Source organism: Pipistrellus kuhlii, unplaced genomic scaffold, assembly GCF_014108245.1.
Source record: "Pipistrellus kuhlii isolate mPipKuh1 unplaced genomic scaffold, mPipKuh1.p scaffold_m20_p_2, whole genome shotgun sequence".
In the NCBI taxonomy this organism is placed as follows: domain Eukaryota; kingdom Metazoa; phylum Chordata; class Mammalia; order Chiroptera; family Vespertilionidae; genus Pipistrellus; species Pipistrellus kuhlii.
This window is the reverse complement of record NW_023425515.1, coordinates 59,176,130-59,196,208: the sequence shown is the minus strand read 5'-3', so window position 1 is coordinate 59,196,208 and position 20,079 is coordinate 59,176,130. Positions and strand designations below refer to the sequence as shown.

The following is a 20,079-nucleotide window of genomic DNA, read 5'->3' as shown; positions in this document are numbered from 1 at the left end:
TGCCATTTTTATTCTATACCCCTGTGTTCCTTCTTCGCTTCCTATTTCTTTATTTTTACAGTACACCCTTTAGCATTTCTTGCATTGCTGGTTCGGTGGAGATAAATTCCCTTAGTCTGTTTTTGTCTGTGAAGCTCCTGATTACACCTTCAATTTTGATTGATAGCTTTGCTGGGTGCAGTATTCTTGAATTCAAACCCTTCCTTTGCATGACTTTGTATATTTCATCTCATTCCCTTCTGGCTTGATGAGTTTCTGTGGAGAAATCAGTTGCTAGTCTGATGGGGGTTCCTTTATATGTATAACTTTCCGTCTCTCTCTGGCTGCTTTTAAGACTCTTACTTTGTTGTTGGTGTTTGCCAATTTAATTATAATGTGCCTTGGCGTCGGTCTTCTGGGATTCATTTTGCTTGGAACTCTGCGAGCATCTTGGATTTGTGTGGGTTTTTTCTTCTCTATTTCAGGAAAGTTTTCTGTCATTATTTCTTGAAATACTTTTTCCATGTCTTCCTCAGTTTCCTTTCCTTCTGGAACCCCTATTATTCTAATATTGTTTTGTTTTATATTGTCCCAAAGTTCCCTTAGGCTCTCCTCCTGCTTTTTAATTTTTTTTTTCCAGAAGCTGCTCTAATTAGGTATTTTTTTCCATCTTGTCTTCTAGCTCACTGATGCGATCCTCTGCTTCTTCTAGTCTACTCTTGATGCTTTCTATTGAGTTCTTCATAGTAGCGATGTCATTTTTCATTTCTTTTTGGTTCATCTTCATTCCCTCTTGGTTCTTCTTCAATTCCTCTTGGTTCTTTTTCATTTACTCTTGTTTATTATTCATATCATCAAATTTCTCTTCCATTCTTTTTAGCCATCCTATGATCATTACTCTGAATTCTTGCTCTGGTAGGTTGCTTGCCTCTAACTCGTTCACTTCCTTTTCTGGTGATGCCTGCTTTTCTTTCATGTGCGGGCTATTTCTTTGTCTCCCCATGGTTTCTCTTTTTAGGATGTCTGGTTATGTGGTATTCCTTCTCCTTTCCATGGATGATTGAAGAACTCCCTTGAATCCACGTGTTTACGCCAATTGGGGCGTCACAGCTGTTCGGCGTTCTCCTGTGCTGTGGGAAGATCCTCCTTTCCTGATAAGATGGCGCAGCCTTCCCTCTGAGCCCATAGCTCTGAGAGAGGTCTCCGCCGCCACAGTGCTGGCTGCTTGATCGGAAAATCCTGTCCAGCGGACCCTTCCTTACCTTCCTTTAGAGTTCTGCTGCCCCTTAGCTGCCAATCAATATTCCCTGAGCAACTCAGACGCTGCTTTTATCTGTTCTGGGACCAGGGTCAGAACCAAAATCCACATCTTTAATAGTAATTAATAAATGAAGTCTTACCATAAGAGTAAAAAAGTAAAAATGTACTAAAAATAATGACTATCAAATATGTTGGTGAAGGGATGACAAAACAACCACTTATTACATTATTACTCACCAAAGAAACCCAGAACTTCCCTGGTCCAGAGTAAAACCCACAGAGGATGCGACTGGGGGTTGATGGAGTAAAGATTTCAGGTAATGGCTCTTCTACCTCCTCCACTTCCTCCTCTTCTTCTTCCTTACCCTCCACAATCTCCCCATCTTCTTCCATCTCTGCTAGCCGTTTCCTCCTCTCTTCCTTTTCCTTCTCTCTCAACTCCTTGAGTTTCCTTCTCTTTTCAACTTCTATTAATCTCTTTTGCGAAAGAGACATTAAGGAGATGTGAAAACAATTACAATCATTCATTCATTTACATTATTGGGGATGACAAAGAAAAGTAGAAGGAAGACATCTTAGAGAAACTCAATATATGTCAATTTGGGGATATATTTTTATCATTAAAATTTTCAAATCTTTGGAATAACTTTATTTCTATATTAACCCTCCCCTCCTTTCTCCTCCCCTCCCCCCGAAACTGATCCTGGATTTATAGAAATTATTTAATTGGGGTTTTTATTTTTCCCTAATAAAGAAGCTAAATACAATTTATCTCAGAGTCTAACCCTGTCAGACCAACAATTAGGTGGACTTGAGAGAGTAAAGAAGCTAGGAAAATTCCTTAGCAAGTGGAATAGGGAAACTGAGACAGATACTTAAACAGCAGTTTGCAGCCATCTAGTAAATCCTTTCTTCCTTAATAAAAAAAACACTTAAAAGTAAATGGTTTGCACTTCTCCCCAACAAGAGAGTGAATAGCTTAAATCACCCTACTTAATGAGATAGATAGCAGAAATCTAATTAGTGCTATTTGCCAACCACAACCAAGGACATAGGAAGTTAAGGGCATGAATCTCATTTTGACACATCAGCATAAAACTAATGAATATTCTGTTGAGATCCTCCCTTAGGACCTCTTCTAAACACCAGCCTTTTTTTAAAAGCCCTCAAAGCCAAGGTCCGAGTGAGCTCTCCCTCTCTCTTCTTCCCCCACAGGTGTACATCTCCTAAAGTTTGAGAGACCAAAGGGCAAACCCCTGAACCTGTCCCCAAGACCCCTCCTTTCCCAACTTCTTAGTGAGCCAAAGCAGACCAGCCTAGGCTCATTGCCTCAGCCCTTCCTTGTTCGCTGTCCCCAACTTTCATAAACATCCTAGAATTCACCTGGACTCCTGTTGTGAAAATTTTTCCTACTTGAAGTCAGGAACCCACACACTATCAGAGGTCCTAGGCCAACCATGGCAAACTCAAAGGCTAACAGGGGCCAAATAAACAAGGTTTAAGTTTATGTGGGCCACAAAAAAATTCATAGAAACGTAGGTTTATTTCAATAGAGACATGCTGAATACAAAGGGCTGAAATCAATGAGTAGTTGTTAACATAAAATAATAGAACATTTTTATAAAAATTAATATTTTTTCTTGAACATTAACCTACCAGACACTGAATAACTGCACAAATTAATAAGTATAACGCAAATAAACCTAGTTTTCTGGTTCTCCGAAAGTGAAATATTTCCTGTTGCCCACACCAAACAAGTCAGTACATGGCAATCAGCTGCTAAAATATTTGCTGCAGTATTGGTGGAGAGAGATGATGCGCCTGCGTGTAAGGTGTGTAAGCGAAATGAATGCAGCACGATTACAGTAATCGGTCATAGCGAACATTGTAGTTCGTTATTAATAATTATGTGTAACAGGATATTGTAAAAAGTTAAGTTATGAAACTTTTATTAAAATGTTTCTTACATACCATTATATTGCCTGGGCTGCAAAAATATTTGTTGTGGGCCACATGCCACCCACAGGCCATGAGTTGGACATGCTTGCTCTAGGCAAACCCACTACTGGCCAGGCCCCTTTTCCAATAACACTGAAATAGTCTATGAGGGAAGTTGTTTCTATTTTTAATAAACAGTGACTTTGGCCCTCAGCACTGTCAACTGATTATTGCAAAAAGCCCCTAAAATTGGCATTCCTAACTCTCACTTTTTACCTCTTTATTCTGTTTGCCTCTCAGAATTCTCTCTCTAACTTACATGCTCTCATCGCATCAATCCACTCCTCAAAAACTCTAGTGGATTCCAATAATCTAAGAAATAAGTGGAAACATCTTGGCTAGTATTTAAAGAGTCCCATATATTGACACAGTTTTGCCACATCCCACCACAAACTACCTCCCTCTGTTTTACCAGTCCATTCTTTATTTCCTCCAAACACCAAAACAAGTTTGCCTTCCCCCGGGATGTTCTCCCACCTTTTATTGCCTTCCTCCTCATTTTCAATCTTTCAAAATTCTTCTCCATCTTTGAGGACTGAATGTCACCTCCACACAGTCATCCTTTTATGCTTCCATCAGAATCAGACATTCTTTCCTCTGCATGCCCCTAAAACATTTTTCTTTGTGCTATGATGTTAATATCTATTCACTACTGCCTTCAAATACAGGGTCTATGTCTTATTCCTCTTTGTATCTTCCCAGCACTTAACACAGAATATTTTATATTCTGAGAAACAAAATATTAAAGGATATCTCATACCAGAATCTTAGATTTGACACTTGAGAAATGGAAACATTTTATTCTCATGTCTTTGATTTCATAGGTAACTAAATCAAGATCCTCCACGTCCGCCTTTATGGTTGGAAGTGGAGCTTCAAGGATATAGCCATTCTCACAGAAAATCAGTAAAGTACTTTCAGGCTAAAAAAAAAAAAGAAATATTAAACATGTCATTTACATCAATATGTTCATTGTAGCATCAATTACAATAGTAAATATAAGAAACAACCTAAATGTCCATCAACTGATGATTTGATAAAGAAGAATTGGTGCATATATACAATGGAATACAACTCAGCCATAAAAAAAGAATGAAATCTTGCCATCTGCAACAACATGGAGGAAACTAGAGGGTATTGTGCTGAGTGAAATAAGTCAGATAGCCCAGCTAGTGTTGCTCAGTGATTAAGCATTGAACTATAAACCAGGAGGTCATGGTTCAATTCCTAGTCAGGGCGCTTGCCTGGTTGCAGGCCCAATCCCCAGTAGGGGGTGTGTAAGAGGCAGCTGATCAATGATTCTCTCTCATCATTGATGTTTCTGGCTCCCTCTCTCTGTCCCTTCCTCTCTGAAATCAATAAAAATATTTTTTTAAGTCAGACAGATGAAGACAAATTCCATATGATTCACTTATATGTGGAATTTTAAAAATAAACAAGCATAACAGATACAGATACATAGATACAAAAAACATTTTAAGGGTTTCCAGAGGAGAGGGGTTTGGGGTGAAAAGATTAAGAAGTATAAATTAGTGATATAAAATAGTCATAGGAATATAAAGTATAGCATAGAGATTATTATCCTATCTAATAAAAAGGAAAGGTGCTAAGTGACCATCACACCCTCACAAAGGTGGCAGTGACCATAGCCAATAAGGAGGGAATATGCTAATTGACAGTCACGCCCTCAAAGATGGTAGGGCCCAAAGATGGCAGCACCCAGTCCCCTCAGACCCAAAGGGGTGGCAGGCGTGTGGCACAACCAGGCCTGCACCCAGGCAGGTCCAGCTGCTCTATGCACCTGCCTCCAGAGTCCCCCAGTCTCCTCAGCCCCCGAGCCACCCAGGATCAGCCCAAGGGATGACCAAACGACTGAACAAGCAGGCTGTATGGTGGGGGGCCATGAGGTGCAACCAGGCTGATGGGGAGGTGCAGTTAGGGGTGACCAGGACAGCAGGGGGACAGTTAAAGGCGATTAGGCCAACATGCAGAGGCAGTGAGGGGCAATCAGGTTGGGGGGGGGGGGCAATTATGGGCAACCAGGCAGGCAGGCAGATGAGTGATTAGGAGCCAGTGGTCCAGGATTGTGAGAGGGATGTCCAGGGGTCCCAGATTGGAGAGGGTGCAGGCTGGGATGAGGGGACCTCCCCTTCTCCCCCTCCCACCCCCCCGTGCATAAGTTTCATGCACCGGGTCTCTAGTAGTCAATAATATTTTAATGACTATGTATGGTGTCAGATGGATACTAGATTTATCAGTGTGATCATTTAGTGAGTTTTACAAATGTCTAATCAATGTATTGTATACCTGAAACTAATATACTATTGTATGTCAACTGTAATTGAAAAATAAATGCATTGCCGGGACCGGTTTGGCTCAGTGGATAGAGCATTGGCTTGGGGACTGAAGGGTCCCGGGTTCGATTCCGGTCAAGGGCATGTACCTTGGTTGCGGGCATATCCCCAGTAGGGGGTGTGCAAGAGGCAGCTGATCGATGACTCTCATCGATGTTTCTGGCTCTCTATCTCTCTCCCTTCCTCTCTGTACAAAATCAATAAAATATATTTAAAAAAAAAAAAAGAAAAATAAATGCATTTTTAAAAATGAGCTTTGTTAATTTAAGACACTTTTCTTGATATTACTACATTTTTCTATCCCTTTTCTTTAAAACATTTTAAAACAGATTATAAATGTTAACCGAGCTGAAACCGGTTTGGCTCAGTGGTAGAGCGTCGGTCTGTGGACTGAAAGGTCCCGGGTTTGATTCCGGTCAGGGGCATGTACGTTGGCTGTGGGCACATCCACGGTAAGGGGTGTGCAAGAGGCAGCTGGTCGATGTTTCTCTCTCATCGACGTTTCTAGCTTTCTATCTCTCTCCTTTCCTCTCTGTAAAAAATCAATAAAATATATATATTTTTAAATGTTAACCCAGTAATCCTGATATCACTTCTATGCAGATCATCAGTATTATTATTATCCTGGAACCTAGTACAGCACCCAGTTTAGACATTCAATCACTATTTAGATGGCTGAATCATCCTGTGCACAAACTTAGAGAAATTATAGGCATTACATAAGATTAGTAATCAATACTAAATCAGTAGCTGTCATTAAGAAAGAGAGAATGGAAGATTAAAAGTGAAAATGGACGTGGGATGGGAGCAGAAGAGAAGTACAAACCTTAGAACAGAACTTGTGAATATTAGAAACATCAGAGTGACTGACAAACCCAAGCCAACATATCTATACTAATAAAAGGGTAATATGCAAATTGTCCAGGATGACCTCACAGTAACAACCAAACAGCAGGCTGCATGGGGCAACCAGGCTGATAGGGGGTTACTGAGGGATAGCTAAACAATTGAAGAGCAGGCTGTGTGGGGTGACTAGACCAGCAGGGGGGTTAGTGAGGGGCTACTAAATGACTGAACAGCAGTGGGAGGCAGTTGGGGGTGACCAGGTCATGAGGGGGGGCAGTGAGGGGCAACCAGGCAAGCGGGGGGGGGGGGGCATTTGGGAGTGACCAGGATGGTTGGGGTCGGTGGGGAGAGGTATTTGGGGTGACCAGGCCAGCAGGTAGAAGTGGTTAGGGGTGATCAGGCAGGCGAACAATTAGGAGCCAGTGTCCCAGATTGTGAGAGAGATGTCTGACTGCCAGTTTAGGCTTGATCCTGGGGACAAGGGGTCCAAGATTGGAGAGGGTGCAGGCTGCACTGAAGGGACTCCCTTCTCCCTTCCCCATGCACAAATTTCATGCACCGAGCCTCTAGTCTTGAATAATTATAGCCTAATATGCTAAGTGTTGAATCATTCAACTGTTTGACCAGTTGCTATGACATGCACTGACCACCAGGGGCAAACACTATGTTCCGGTCAGTCAGGACTGGGTGAAATGGGCCAGACATGCCCTGGAGCCCTCCAGTGGTCCCTCCCCAGCCCCGATTGTCCACCAGTGAAGTCCCTTGGCCTGGCCTGTGCCCTTTCACAATCTGGGACCCCTTAGGGATGTCAGAAAGTCAGTTTTGGCTCGATCCCCAAAGGCCAGGCTGAGGGACCCCATTGGTGCATGAATCTAGTTCTGACATATTGTGTTATCAAGATAAGGCACCACTGTTGAAGCAAAGCTGGATATAACCCAATGTTTTCAGAGGGGACTGTGGCCAACTAATTAGAGTGTGGAAGAGGAGGTAATGAGGAGAATGTGAAACTCCTGAGGATATACTACCCGTGTTTCCCCAAAAATAAGACATCCCCTGAAAATAAGACCTAGCGCAACTTTGGGAGAAAAAAATAATATAAGACACTGTCTTATTTTCGGAGAAACAGGGTAACAGCCAAGCTGAGCAGCATTCTGGTCCCTCAATGCAGAAGCCAGGTATTGGGCTAATAATTGCACTTGCTATTCTCTATCAGATCACTTCATTGTGTAGTAATTAAAATTTAAGCATGAAGACAAATAACAATTACTTACATGAGAGACTGGAGACCATACTAACTGGCAAACAGGCCCAGGAGTATTAATATAACCAATTGGTTTATAATCCTTTTCCACTTCAAAGAAGAACACAGTTTCATCTTTACTCTAAGAAAAATAACAAGTCAGCCAAATATATATTATTATAAAATCCATCCCATAGAGTTCAAAGCAGCATTTATTAACTATCATGTAACCACTGTACACTTATTCCTATATGCATGCTTATACCTATAATGATCATGAATCCCTGATTGTTCTGGAAAAATTCTTATTTCAAATATTTATTTTATTTTCCCCCATGAAAACACTTGACAACCCATGTATTCCAGTATTCGGTTCTGAAAAAACAATCACTATACCTGTAGTAAAATTAATTCAGAAAAAATATTCCCCAATGCTAATGCTCACCTTTTAATGCACAAAGAATTTACATAGTCCTTCTCTTCATTTTTCTCTTCTATTATGAGAATATACCTATGCTATAAAATATTGATTATAGATAAAATATCTTGTATGACTCCCAGCTGAAATTTTCTATTACTTTAAAATAAACATTACAACTCAAATTGTAAGAATATTTTTACATGTCATGCGCAGACCATGCTGAAAGAATATGAATACAAAGAAAGCAAAATATGGATATGTTCTCAGAAATGAGCATCATCAAATATGGCATCATTAAGTAGAAAGATTAATAAGGCAAGGTTTACCATCAAAGATCAATATAAAACAAAGAAAATCTACTACTCACCCCTGTGGCTAGAATTTCTCCATCACGTTCAAAAGCTAACGCAGTAACCTGAGCAGTATGGGGTTTGAAAACACGACTCAAATGAAGATCTGCATTTGAATATTTCCTCCGTCCTGCAAAAATTGTGAGCCCTTTTGGATCATAAAGTTCAAGAACTCGAACAACCCCATCTTCAAATCCTATAATAATCTGTGCTCCAGTGAAGCTTACCTTAGGCAAAAATTAAATGCAAGAAATATGAAACTAGTTGATTAGGAAACTTATACTATGTTGCATTTGTGTTTTATTTACTAGTAGACAAGTCATTTAACAATGGCTATCCATTAGTGATTCCTTCTACCACTTTCTGGTAACCCCCATCTATTCTAGGATGACTATGAGATGGGTAAACAATGGCAATTCAACCACTCATGAGCAAATGTTGAAGGAGTGTCTGTCAACTATGTGTCAGGTGCCTACCACCATCAACTCAAGAATGAGTATAAGCCAAAACCGGTTTGGCTCAGTGGATAGAACATCAGCCTGCGGACTGAAAGGTCCCGGGTTCGATTCCTGTCAAGGGCATATATCTTGGTTGCGGGCACATCCCCAGTAGGGGGTGTGCAGGAGGCAGCTGATTGATGATCCTCTCTCATTAAGGTTTCTGGCTCTCTATCCCTCTCTCTTTCTCTCTGTAAAAAAATCAATATAATATATTTAATTTTTTTAAAAAAGAATGAGCATAAGCAGCCTCAGTCCCTGCTTTCACAGAATGTCTGATCTGGTGGAGAAGACAGACATTAATTAATCACACAAATGAGTGAGAATTTAAGGACTGAAATAAGTGCTGAAGGAAAGAAATATATTCTCTGAGAGCATATAGCAAAGAAAGCTGACCTAGACTGAGGATTTCCTGAAGGAAGAGATGGTGGAGCTGAGATCAGAAAAAGGCCGAGGGATTAATGAACAAGAAGATGGCAGAAGCACTTCTGGGAGAGGCTGTAGCTTGTGCAAATGCCATGTGTCAGTAAAAAAGGAACTCAGGGGGAAAAAGTTATAATTTGATTAGAGCAGAATGAGTAAAGGAACAATGCATCCACGACAGGCTAGCAAGGGAAATAAGCAGGCATCGCGTCACAGTAGGAATAGTCTTCATCCCAAGAATATCAAGAAGCCATCAAAAAGTTTTTAGTGGTGGGCTGGGGTTGGGAAGTGACATAATCAGATTTGCTATTTTAGAAATGTCATCCTCACTGCTGTGTGTAAGGTAGATCTGAGATGGCCTGATGGAAAGCAAGGCGACCTTTGGGAGTCCTTTGAAGAGAGGGCTGCCATACCCTGGAACGGTGACTGTGATAACTTGGTCTGAGGTGAGGTAGTGGAGAAGAAGGACATAGAGACATTTTAGTAAGAAGCATAATGGCCCTATTGGTAATGAATGGACATGAGGAATGAGACAGAGGAAGGTGTCAATGACAACTAAAATATATACTGAGTCAGGAAACACTGGAAGGAGCCAGGTGTGTGTGTGTGGTTTGTTGCTGCTATTGTTTTGGAGGGCGGATAGCTAGGGACAAGCAGAAAGTCATTAAGTTAGTCTTGGCCATGTTGAGTTTGAAGTCCCCTGGAGATCTCAAAGTAAAGATGACATATAGCCTATAGTTTAGAGGAGAAGTCTGGGCTGGGAATATAAATCCAGCAAAGCCTGAAAGTGCTAAATCTGTTGTCTTAAAGGCATTCAGGAGAAGGGCAATAACCCTGGTACTGCTCTTTTAAAAATACATTTTTTATTTATTCAGAGAGGGAAAAGGAGATAGAAATAGAAACATGAATAATGAGAGAGAATCATTGATTGGCTGCCTCCTGCACAACCCACAGTGGGAATCGAGCCCACAACCTGGGCATGTGCTGCGACCGGGAATCAAACTGTGAGCTGGCTCATAAGTCAGCGCTCAACCACTGAGCCACACCAGCCAGGCAGCCCTGGTATTCTTTAGAGCAGCAGTCGCCAACCTTTCAGACCTCATGGAACACCAGTGGTCTACGGACCTCTGGTTGGCGATAGCTGCTTTAGAGCACAGTGATCATGCCCGAGGCCAAGCAATTAGGAAAATATTGGGAATAAGAAAACTGCATTCCATTCAACTCCAGTTGAATGTTAATTCAAAAAACATTTACTAAATTTCTAAATGTACCAATAACTGTAGAAGCCCTGGAGGTAAAAAGAGTAGGTAAGATTGTCACCATGAAGAACAGTCTTGCCCTGGTCGATGATCCTCAGTGATTAGAGTGTTGGCCCATGTACTGAAGGATCATGGATTCAATTCCTGGTCAAGGGCACATACCTGGTCTGCAGGTTTGACCTCTAGCCAGTCAGGGAGCCTGCAGGTCTTTCCCTCTCCCTCATCCCCTTCCTCTCCCTCTTCGCCATCCTCTCCTTCCTCTCCCTCTCTATTGCTCCCTTCCCCTCTTTCTAAAAATCAATGGAAAAAAATATCCTCAGGTGAGGATTAACAACAACAAAAAAGAAACAGCCTTGTGGAAAGAATACATAATAAAGCAAATCATCTTAATATGTTGTACTAAGTGCTGTAACAGAAATATATATACACATCCTTAATAAGCAAACAAAAAAATGACAGAGGAAGGAACACTTAGCTGTATTTGAAGGTGGAGTTACAGAGGGCTATGTAGAGGAGATGATGTTTGACCTGTCAAAAATGATGTGGAGTGCCGAAACCTGTTTGGCTCCACGGTAGAGCGTCAGTCTGAGGACTGAAAGGTCCCAGGTTCGATTCCAGTCAAGGGCATGTACATTGGTTGCGGGCACATCCCCAGTAGGGGGTGTGCAAGAGGCAGCTGGTCGATGACTCTCTCTCATCGATGTTTCTAACTCTCTATCTCTCTCCCTTCCTCTCTGTAAAAAAAATCAATAAAATATATTTTTTTAAATGATGTGGAGTTTTCTGGAAGGCAAGGGAGAATGGATATTATACGAGAATTAAAATTCTCGTATAGGGACCGGTTTGGCTCAATGGATAGAGCGTCGACCTGTGGACTGAAAGGTCCCCGGTTCGATTCCGGGCAAGGGCATGTACCTTGGTTGTGGGCACGTCCCCAGTGGGGGCTGTGCAAGAGGCAGCTGATCGATGATTCTCTCTCATCGATGTTTCTAACTCTATCCCTCTCTCTTCCTCTCTGTGAAAAATAAATAAAAAATATATTTATAAAATTCTCGTATAATATCCATGTGATCATTACCTGGATGAAAGGCTAAAATAGGAAACATTCTATGGACATCACACAACCATCTGGATAAATGATTCAATTACTTGAGTTGTATTTTAAAGACTTCAGTAAGGGTGTAAAAAGATTAGAATAAAGAATGAGCCAAGCCAAGACCGGTTTGGCTCAATGGATAGAGCGTTGGCTTGGGGACTGAAGGGTCCTGGGTTCGATTCCAGTCAAGGACATGTACCTTGGTTGCGGGCATATCTCCAGTAGGGGGTGTGCAAGAGGCAGCTGATCAATGACTCTCTCTCATCGATGTTTCTAACTCTCTATCTCTCTCCCTCCCTCTCTATATAAAATCAATTAAATATATTTTTTAAAAAAAGAATGAGCCAAGTTTGGTAGCCCAATATATTTGTGGCTTCTACTTGTTCTAGCCCAGTGGTAGGCAAACTCATTAGTCAACAGAGCCAAATATAAACAGTACAACGATTGAAATTTCTTTTGAGAGCCAAATTTTTTTAAACTTAAACTTCTTCTAATGCGACTTCTTCAAAATAGACTTGCCCAGGTCGCGGTATTTTGTGGAAGAACCCACACTCAAGGGGCCAAAGAGCCGCAAGTGGCTCGCAAGCTGCAGTTTGCCGGCCACGGTTCTAGCCCAATCGTCGTTCTGCCTCTATCCCCTGGCCTAAATTCTCCTCCTGATCTTGATCCCATCATGAAATCCCCCTCCACTCCAGCCATCTCCACATCTACCTTAAGCCTGAAACATTTTGTACCTTATTTCAACCCAAAACAGTAAGGATAAAACATTCCCAAAATACTCCCATGACATTTTAAAAACATGGCTGTAAATTCTTTGACATGCCTCCCATAGGGAGATGGGGTTTAAATCCCTCCCCCTTTAATCTGGGTGGGGTTTGTGACTACTTTACCCAGTGGAGTTTGGTAGAAGTGGCACAGTGTGACTTCCGGGGCTGGGAAGGCTTCTGCCTTGTCTATTGGGACACTAGATCTTGGAGTCCCAACCTTCTGTGTAAGAAGTGTGTGGCTGTCCTGGCCCCACTGTACTGTGATGAAGCCCAAGCCATTAGAAGGGATATTAGGTAAGCACTCCTGATGACATCCCAGTTTAGCCCAGCCTTCAACTTAGGTGCCAGACTTGTAATACAAACACCTTTAGATAATTCCAGGACCCAGTCATTCAAGTCCTCCCAGCTGAGGTCCCCAAAACCATGGAGCAGCGATAACCCATCCCTGCTGTCACCTGTCTGAATTCCTAATTTACAGAGTAAGTGAGCAAAATAAAATGATGATTGCTTTATACCACTACATTTTGTGATAGTTCATTACACAGCAATAGTTAACTAGAACAGCTCCCTCTCTCTTCCTGATTTTCTTCTATAGCTCTTATCATTGTCTAACATGTCACAGATTTACTTATTGTCTGTCTCTGCCTCGTGTCTTCCACGATAGTGTAAGGTGCAGTAAGGGCAAGTATTTTTATCTTGGTTCATTGCTATAGAATCCAGAACAAGGCCAGCACTTGGTAGGCATGTGGGAAATATAAACAGAATGAATGAAATCAGAGCCAGGCAAATAGAGGATATATACAAAAAATTCTGTTGTGTAATTATTTTGTAACATGGAACTATTACTAATCTGCAGGTAGCATAAAAATAGATTTTCATTAAAACAGGAACAAATTGCAACAATAGAAAGGTCAACATATGATTTCTATCACATTCTAAGTGACTAAACTAACTTAAAATGTTTATTCTTCTCTGAAATCCAGAGTCAAAATTATCTGTATTTCCAAGAAATAGCACTGTATACTATATTCATTAATAAAATCTAGTAAAAGTTTGTTATAATAAACTTACCAGACGAGGTACCCAAGCAAGGGCGGTGCCTCCTTGTTTGAATTTCACATGAGTCAAAAAAACCTTGCTAGCAAAATCATAGATTCGAACAGTGCCTATAGAAAGATAGTTTTAAAAGAAACAAATGTATATGTTTTAAATAACCTTGGCTCACTTCACATGTTGAGCATTTTAATAAGAAATTCCATAAATAACTACATCCACTGATAATCCAATAACCTTTCCTTAGCCAAAAATTTCTATATATGCCCTGGCTGGTGTAGTTCAAGGGTTAGAGCACATGTGTCAAACACAAGGCCCGCGGGCCAAATCCGTCCCGCCAGGCCTTGCAATGTGGCCCACACCGTGCTGTCATCACTGCACTCCGCTGCGTTTCCATCACAATGACAGTTTATGACTGTTCAGTAAACCATTCGGCCCGCGATTTAGGCTGGATTTTAGATTTTGGCCCCTTCTCTGATTGAGTTCGACACCCCTAGGTTAGAGCATCAGTTCACTCACTTAAGGATTGAGAGTTCGATTCCAGTTGGGGAGCATGCAGGAGGTAACCAATCAACGTGTCTCGCTCACATCAATGTTTTTCTCTCTCCTCATCCCTTCCTCAGGTGAGGATCAACAACAACTACAAAATTTCTATGTATAGCCTTGATTGGATAATTTATAAACATGCGTAATAAAGAAGATGAGTGGGAGTTCTGGGTTTAGATGGGGGCTTATGTAAATGCAGTAATCGCATCCTCCCACATTAGAATTACAACAAAACTACAGAAGAACCATCATTCTGAACTGCCTGAAATCAAGCTGAATAGAAGTCTTACTGCTAAAGATATAAAGAAGAAGCCACATCAAAACTGGTAAGAGGGGCAGAGGCTCAGAATGGGTCCCATGTCCACATGTGGCAGATAAAAATCAGGACAGATATTTCAGCTGCAGAGGATCCCCTAAAGAACAAGCAATCCCAACTCCATCCCAGGCCTCCCAGCCCAGGATTCCAGGGCTAAAAAAAGAAGTTCTCATTAACTTCTGGCTGTGAAAACCAGCTTGGATTATGGCTGAGTGAGACAGAGTCCCAGGTGTTCCCCTGAAAGGACCCACTCAGATTGACTTATTCTTATAATAGTTCCAGTGCCTGGGCACTAGGGATGTACAGGGAGGGACAGAGTTATCTGGCCTGGAGATGAGAGTTGGAGGGGCAGCTTTCTCCCAGACAGAAGTGCTGGCAGAGGCCACTGTTTCTTTTCTGAGCCCTGCTCCCACTGAGTCAACATGCAAGTGCAAATATCTGTGTCTCTGTCAACTTGTCACCATTTTCCCTGCTCTTGTGATTCCCTGAAACCCCACCCCAAGACATTTCCAGTGGCTTTTCCACACAAATGGCCTATCTTGGATCATGCTTCACATTTTTCTAAAATCTCTTAAACCAGAAACATCTGGCCTTTCCCTTGCTATGTACCTCTTGTAAGTGGCTTCAGGCCCAGCACTAGTGGTAGCTGGCCTTGGTTCTCCCAGCTTGGTCTCTCCTGGGCACCTCCAAACCCAGCACAAGTAGCAGCCATGTGCAGGTCATTGTGTAGTGCATGCCAGGAGGCTCTGGGCAAGTCACAGGTTGACCTAGGCCTTCACCTCCCAGGAAGTCCCAGAGCCAGTGCCCCTTGTGGAGAGCTTCAGACCACATCAAAGTACCACCCAACCTCCTCCATGAGAACACACTCAAGGGATGGACTCAGCAGGCATTAGGCATTGCTGAAGTCATTCCTGTTCTGTGGGGCCAGCCCCTGTAGAGCTTATCCTCCATAGTGATCTAAGCCAGTCCTCACAGAAAATGGTGCCAATAGCAATGAAGACTTAACTACAACAGGAGGGTATACACATCCCACACAGGGGACACACCTGGAGCATCCAGTTCGGGTGAATGGGGAGGCTATGCCACTGGGCCCTGTAGCAATCCTACTACATAAGGCCACTCGACCAACCCCAGAAGATGTAGCAGCTCTACCTAATGCATAGAAACAAACATGGGGAGGCAGCCAAAATTAAGAGTCAAAGAAATCCACCCCAAATGAAAGTACAGAATAAAACTCCTGAAAAATAACTAAAAAAAATGTAGACAGGCAATCTACTAGGTGCAAAGTTCAAAACACTAGTTATAAAGATGCTCAATAAGAAGATAAACTTACTGAACTTCAACAAAGAGATAGGAAACAAAAGCAGGGGTAAGAAAAATGTAAGGAAGAAGCAGTCAGAAACGAAGAATACACTAATTGAAATGAAGAATACATCACAGGAAATCAATAGTTGAGTAGATGAAGCAGAGGATCAAATCAGAAAACTGGAAGATAAAGCAGAAAAGAGCCTTCTTCTCCTTCTCCCCACCCTTCCCCCCCCCCCCCCCCAAAAAAAGGAGAATTTAAGGAGCCTCTGGGACAACTTCAAGCATACCAATATTTGCATCATGGGGATGCCAGAAGGAGAAGAGAGAGATCAAGGAACTGAAAACCTATTGGAAAAAATGACTGGAAACTTCCCTAATCTAATGAATAAAATAGACATAGAAGTCTAGGAAGCACCTACAGTCCCAAACAAGATGAACCCAAACAGGCTCCACACCAAGACACATCATAATTAAAATGCCAAAGATTAAAGACGAAGAGAATCTTAAAAGCAGCAAGAGAAAAAACAGTTAATTATCTACAAGGAAGCTCCCATAACACTGTCAGCTTATTTCTCCACAGAAATTTTTCCAGCCAGAAGGAATTGGCATGAGATATTCAAAATGATGAAAAGCATGAACCTACAACCAAGATTATATCCAGCAAAGTTATCATCTAGAATTAAAAGACAGATAAAGAGCTTCCCCCCAAAAAAGCTAAAGGAGTATATCACCACCAAACCAGTACTACAAGAAATGTTAAAGGGTTTTTTTTTAAGAAGAGAGAAAAAAGATCCAAAACATGAATAATAAAATTGCAATACATATCTATAACAAGTACTTGAAAGGCAAATGGATTAAATGATCCAATCAAAAGACATATGGAGGTTGAACTGATAGCTAAACAAGACCTTTGCATAAACTGTCCTCAAGAGACTGACTTCAGAATAAAAGATATACACAAACTGAAAGTAAAGGGATAGAAAGTATATTTCATGACAATGGAAACAGAAATTAAAAATCTGGGGTAGCAACACTTATACCAGACAAAATGGACTTTAAAACAAAGATTATATAACAAGAGACAAAGAAGGACCCAACAATTTCACTTCTGAGCATTTATCTGAGAAACCCAAACACTAAATTGAAAAGACATATACATCCATATTTTCGTTGCAGCATTATTTACAGTATCCAACATATGAAAACAACCTAAGTATCCAGCAATAAATGAATGGGTAAAGAATAAGTGGTGCATATATTGTATAATTGGAATATTACTCAGCCATAAAACAATAATAAAATCTTGTCATCTGTAATAACATGGACAGACCGAGGTTATTGTGCTGAGTCAGACAGAGAAAACAAATACCATATGATTTCACTTACATGTGGAATCTAGAAAACAAAATCCTATCTAATAAAAGAGTGATATGTAAATTGACCATCACTCCAAGACATAAGATGGCTACCCTCATATGGTCAAAGATAATTGCCCCCATGTGGACACAAGATGGCTGCCACAAATGGCTGGCTGGGGAGGGTAGTTTTGGGCAGTTGGGGGTGACCAGGCCTGCAAGAGAGGGCAGTTGGGGAGGGGGCCAGGTCTGCAGGGGAGGGCAGTTTGAGGCGACCAGGCCTGCAGGGGAGGACAGGTGGGTGGGACCCAGGCTTGCAGGGGAGAACAGTTGGGGGGGACAAGGCCTACAGGGGAGGGCAGTTATGGGGGACCAGGCCCGCAGGGGAGGGCGGTTGAGTGGGACCATGCCAGTGGGGGAGGGCTGTTGGAGGAGGGGGGGGGGGTAGGAGACCAGGCCTGCAGGGTAGGACAGTTCAGGGGGACCAGGCCATCAGGGAAGGACAGTTGGGGGGGACCAGGCCTTCAGGGGAGGGCAGTTAGGAGTGACCAGGCTGGCAGAGAAGACAGTTGGGGGTGACCAGGCCTGCAGGGGAGAACAGTTAGGGACAACCAGACTGGCAAGGGAGGGTAGTTAGGGGTGACCAGGCCGGCAGGGGAGGGCAGTTAGGGGCAATCAGGCTGGCCAGGGAGCAGGAAAGCATCGATCAGGCTGGCAATGGAATGGTTTGGGGGTGATCAGGCTGGCAGGAAAAAGAGGTTAGGGGCAATCAGGCAGAGGCAGGTAAGCGGTTGGGAGCCAGCAGTCCTGGATCTTGAGAGAGATGTCCAACTGCCTTTTTAGGCCCAATCTCTCTGAGTATTTATTTGAGTCCCACCCAACTGTCCTCCCCTGCAGGCCTGGTCCCCCCAAACTGCCCTCCCCTGCAGGCCTGGCCCCCTCAAGGGGTCCCAAATTGGAGAGGGTGCTGGCTGGGCTGAGGATCACACACACACACACACACACACACACACACACACACACATCTGTGCACGAATTTCATGCACCGGGCCAAGTGTAAATAAATAAATAAATAAATAGATCAGAAACAAACTCATGTATACAGAGAACAAACTGATGATTGCCAGATGGGTGGAAAAGGTGAAGGAATTAAGAAATACAAATTGGTAGTTACAGAACAGTCATAGGAATGTTAAAGTATAGCATAAGGAATATATTCAACTAGAGGCTCAGTGCACAAATTTGTGAACCAGAGGGGTCCCTCAGCCTGGCCTGCAGGATCAGGCTGAAACTGGCTCTCCAATATCCCCTGAGAGGTCCTGGATTGTGAGAGGGTGCAGGCTGGGACCCCACCAGTACACAATAGGTACCAGAGAGGGACACAGGAGGTTCACCAGCCAGGGAGAGATCATGGGAGGGCTCCAGAGCATGTCCGGCCCTTCTTGCTCAGTCCTGATTGGCCGGACCCCAGCAGCAAGCTCACCTACTGGTCAGAGCATATTCCCCTTTGTGGTCAGTGCACATCATAGTGAGCAGTTGAGCGGCCTAACATACCATTAACATATTATGCTTTGATTGGTTGAATAGCCAACTGGATGACCAGAAAATTAGCATATTAGGTTTTTATTTATCTACTAGGGGCCCAGTGCATGAAGATTCATGCACAGGAAGTGGGTCCCTCAGCCCGACTTGCAACCTCTCCAATCTGGGAGCCCTCAGGGAGCTCTCTCCAATCTGGGAATTTCTCTGTATTTGCAATCATATAAGTGAATTGTCTGAAACCCAACCCAGTTTGGTTTGTTGCTCACAGAATAGAGGCTTTTTTGTTTGTTTGTTTTTCCTTAGCTTCATTGGTGGAGATTTCCTGGAAATTTTAGGGTATCTTCTCTTTATTTTTTCCTACACACTAGTTTATTTATGTCTCTCACCTCTGCTTTCCTCCATCCCCCACCACAACAGTACTGCTCCAGGCTCACTCTGCTCTAGTGTCTAGGAGACCCGACTGCCACCAGAACTATGATTCCCAGCATTCCTGGTGCTCCCCATGCTCTGGGCTTCCACTTCCAGGCCTGGGGCTACCACCAGAACTACTATTCCCAGAATTCCTGGTGCTCCCTGTGTTCTTGTTTTTCCCTTCCTTCTCTGACTCCATCCCATGGCTTCCCACTCTGCCACATCCTCCAAGCCTCCAGCTCTCCCTCTCTGATCTCCTTCTGGCAGCTTGGGGAGTCAAGTTCCCAAGCCACTCCACTCTCTGATGGCTGCCCCACTCTGCTCTTCACCTGGTGCTTGTGTATGCAAATTAACCCTCCATCTTTGTTGGGTCAATTTGCATACTCACTCCTGATTTGCTGGTGAGTGTAGCAGAGGTAAGGTCAATTTACATGTTTCTCTTTTATTTTATAGGGTATTAATAATAGGGTAATATGCAAATTTGTTGGGACACCCTCTCACGTAACAATCTATCAGCAGGCTGCATGCACAGCAGGTGCAGGTGGGGACTTGCAGAATCGGGGACTTGCATCACACTATCACAATCTATTACCAGGAGGCCGTCAATATGGCTCAGTCCATGGGCAGCCCTCGACAGAGGCATGTGGAGGCCTGCTCAGCGTTAACATGACACTGCCTGCATGTATCCCTGTCCAGCACTGACATGACGCTGCCTGCTTACATCCCTGGCTGAGGATATGACACTGCCTGCATGTGTCCCTGGCCTGGGATGCGGTGGGGGGGGTGGGACAATCAGGCTGGCAGGGGGGAGCAATTGGGGGCAAGCAGGCTGGCAGGGGGGAGCAATTGGGGGCAAGCAGGATGGCAGGGGGGCAGTTGGGGACAAGCAGGCCAGTTGGATGGGGTACTTGGGGCCAATCAAGCTGTCAGAGTGGTTAGGGGGGATCAGGCAGGCTGGCCGGTGAGTGGTTAGGAGCCGGTGGTCCCAGATTGCAAGAGGGATGTCCAACTGCTGGTTTAGGCCTAATCCTGCAGAGACAGTTAGGGTTGATCAAATC

General features: G+C 43.1%; 1 protein-coding gene across 1 annotated transcript in view; it reads right to left on the bottom strand.

Annotated features, from left to right (window-relative positions):
- The window catches only part of CFAP44 (cilia and flagella associated protein 44), a 108,155-nt gene that overhangs the window by 60,653 nt on the left and 27,423 nt on the right, over positions 1–20,079 (bottom strand). Inside the window, exons 12-16 of the mRNA XM_036447219.2 lie at positions 13,562–13,656; positions 8,466–8,675; positions 7,709–7,819; positions 3,998–4,159; positions 1,477–1,716 (exon numbers count right to left, since the gene is read on the bottom strand). Coding sequence (XP_036303112.1) covers positions 1,477–1,716; positions 3,998–4,159; positions 7,709–7,819; positions 8,466–8,675; positions 13,562–13,656 — 818 coding nt within the window. The remainder of the gene's footprint in view (positions 1–1,476; positions 1,717–3,997; positions 4,160–7,708; positions 7,820–8,465; positions 8,676–13,561; positions 13,657–20,079) is intronic.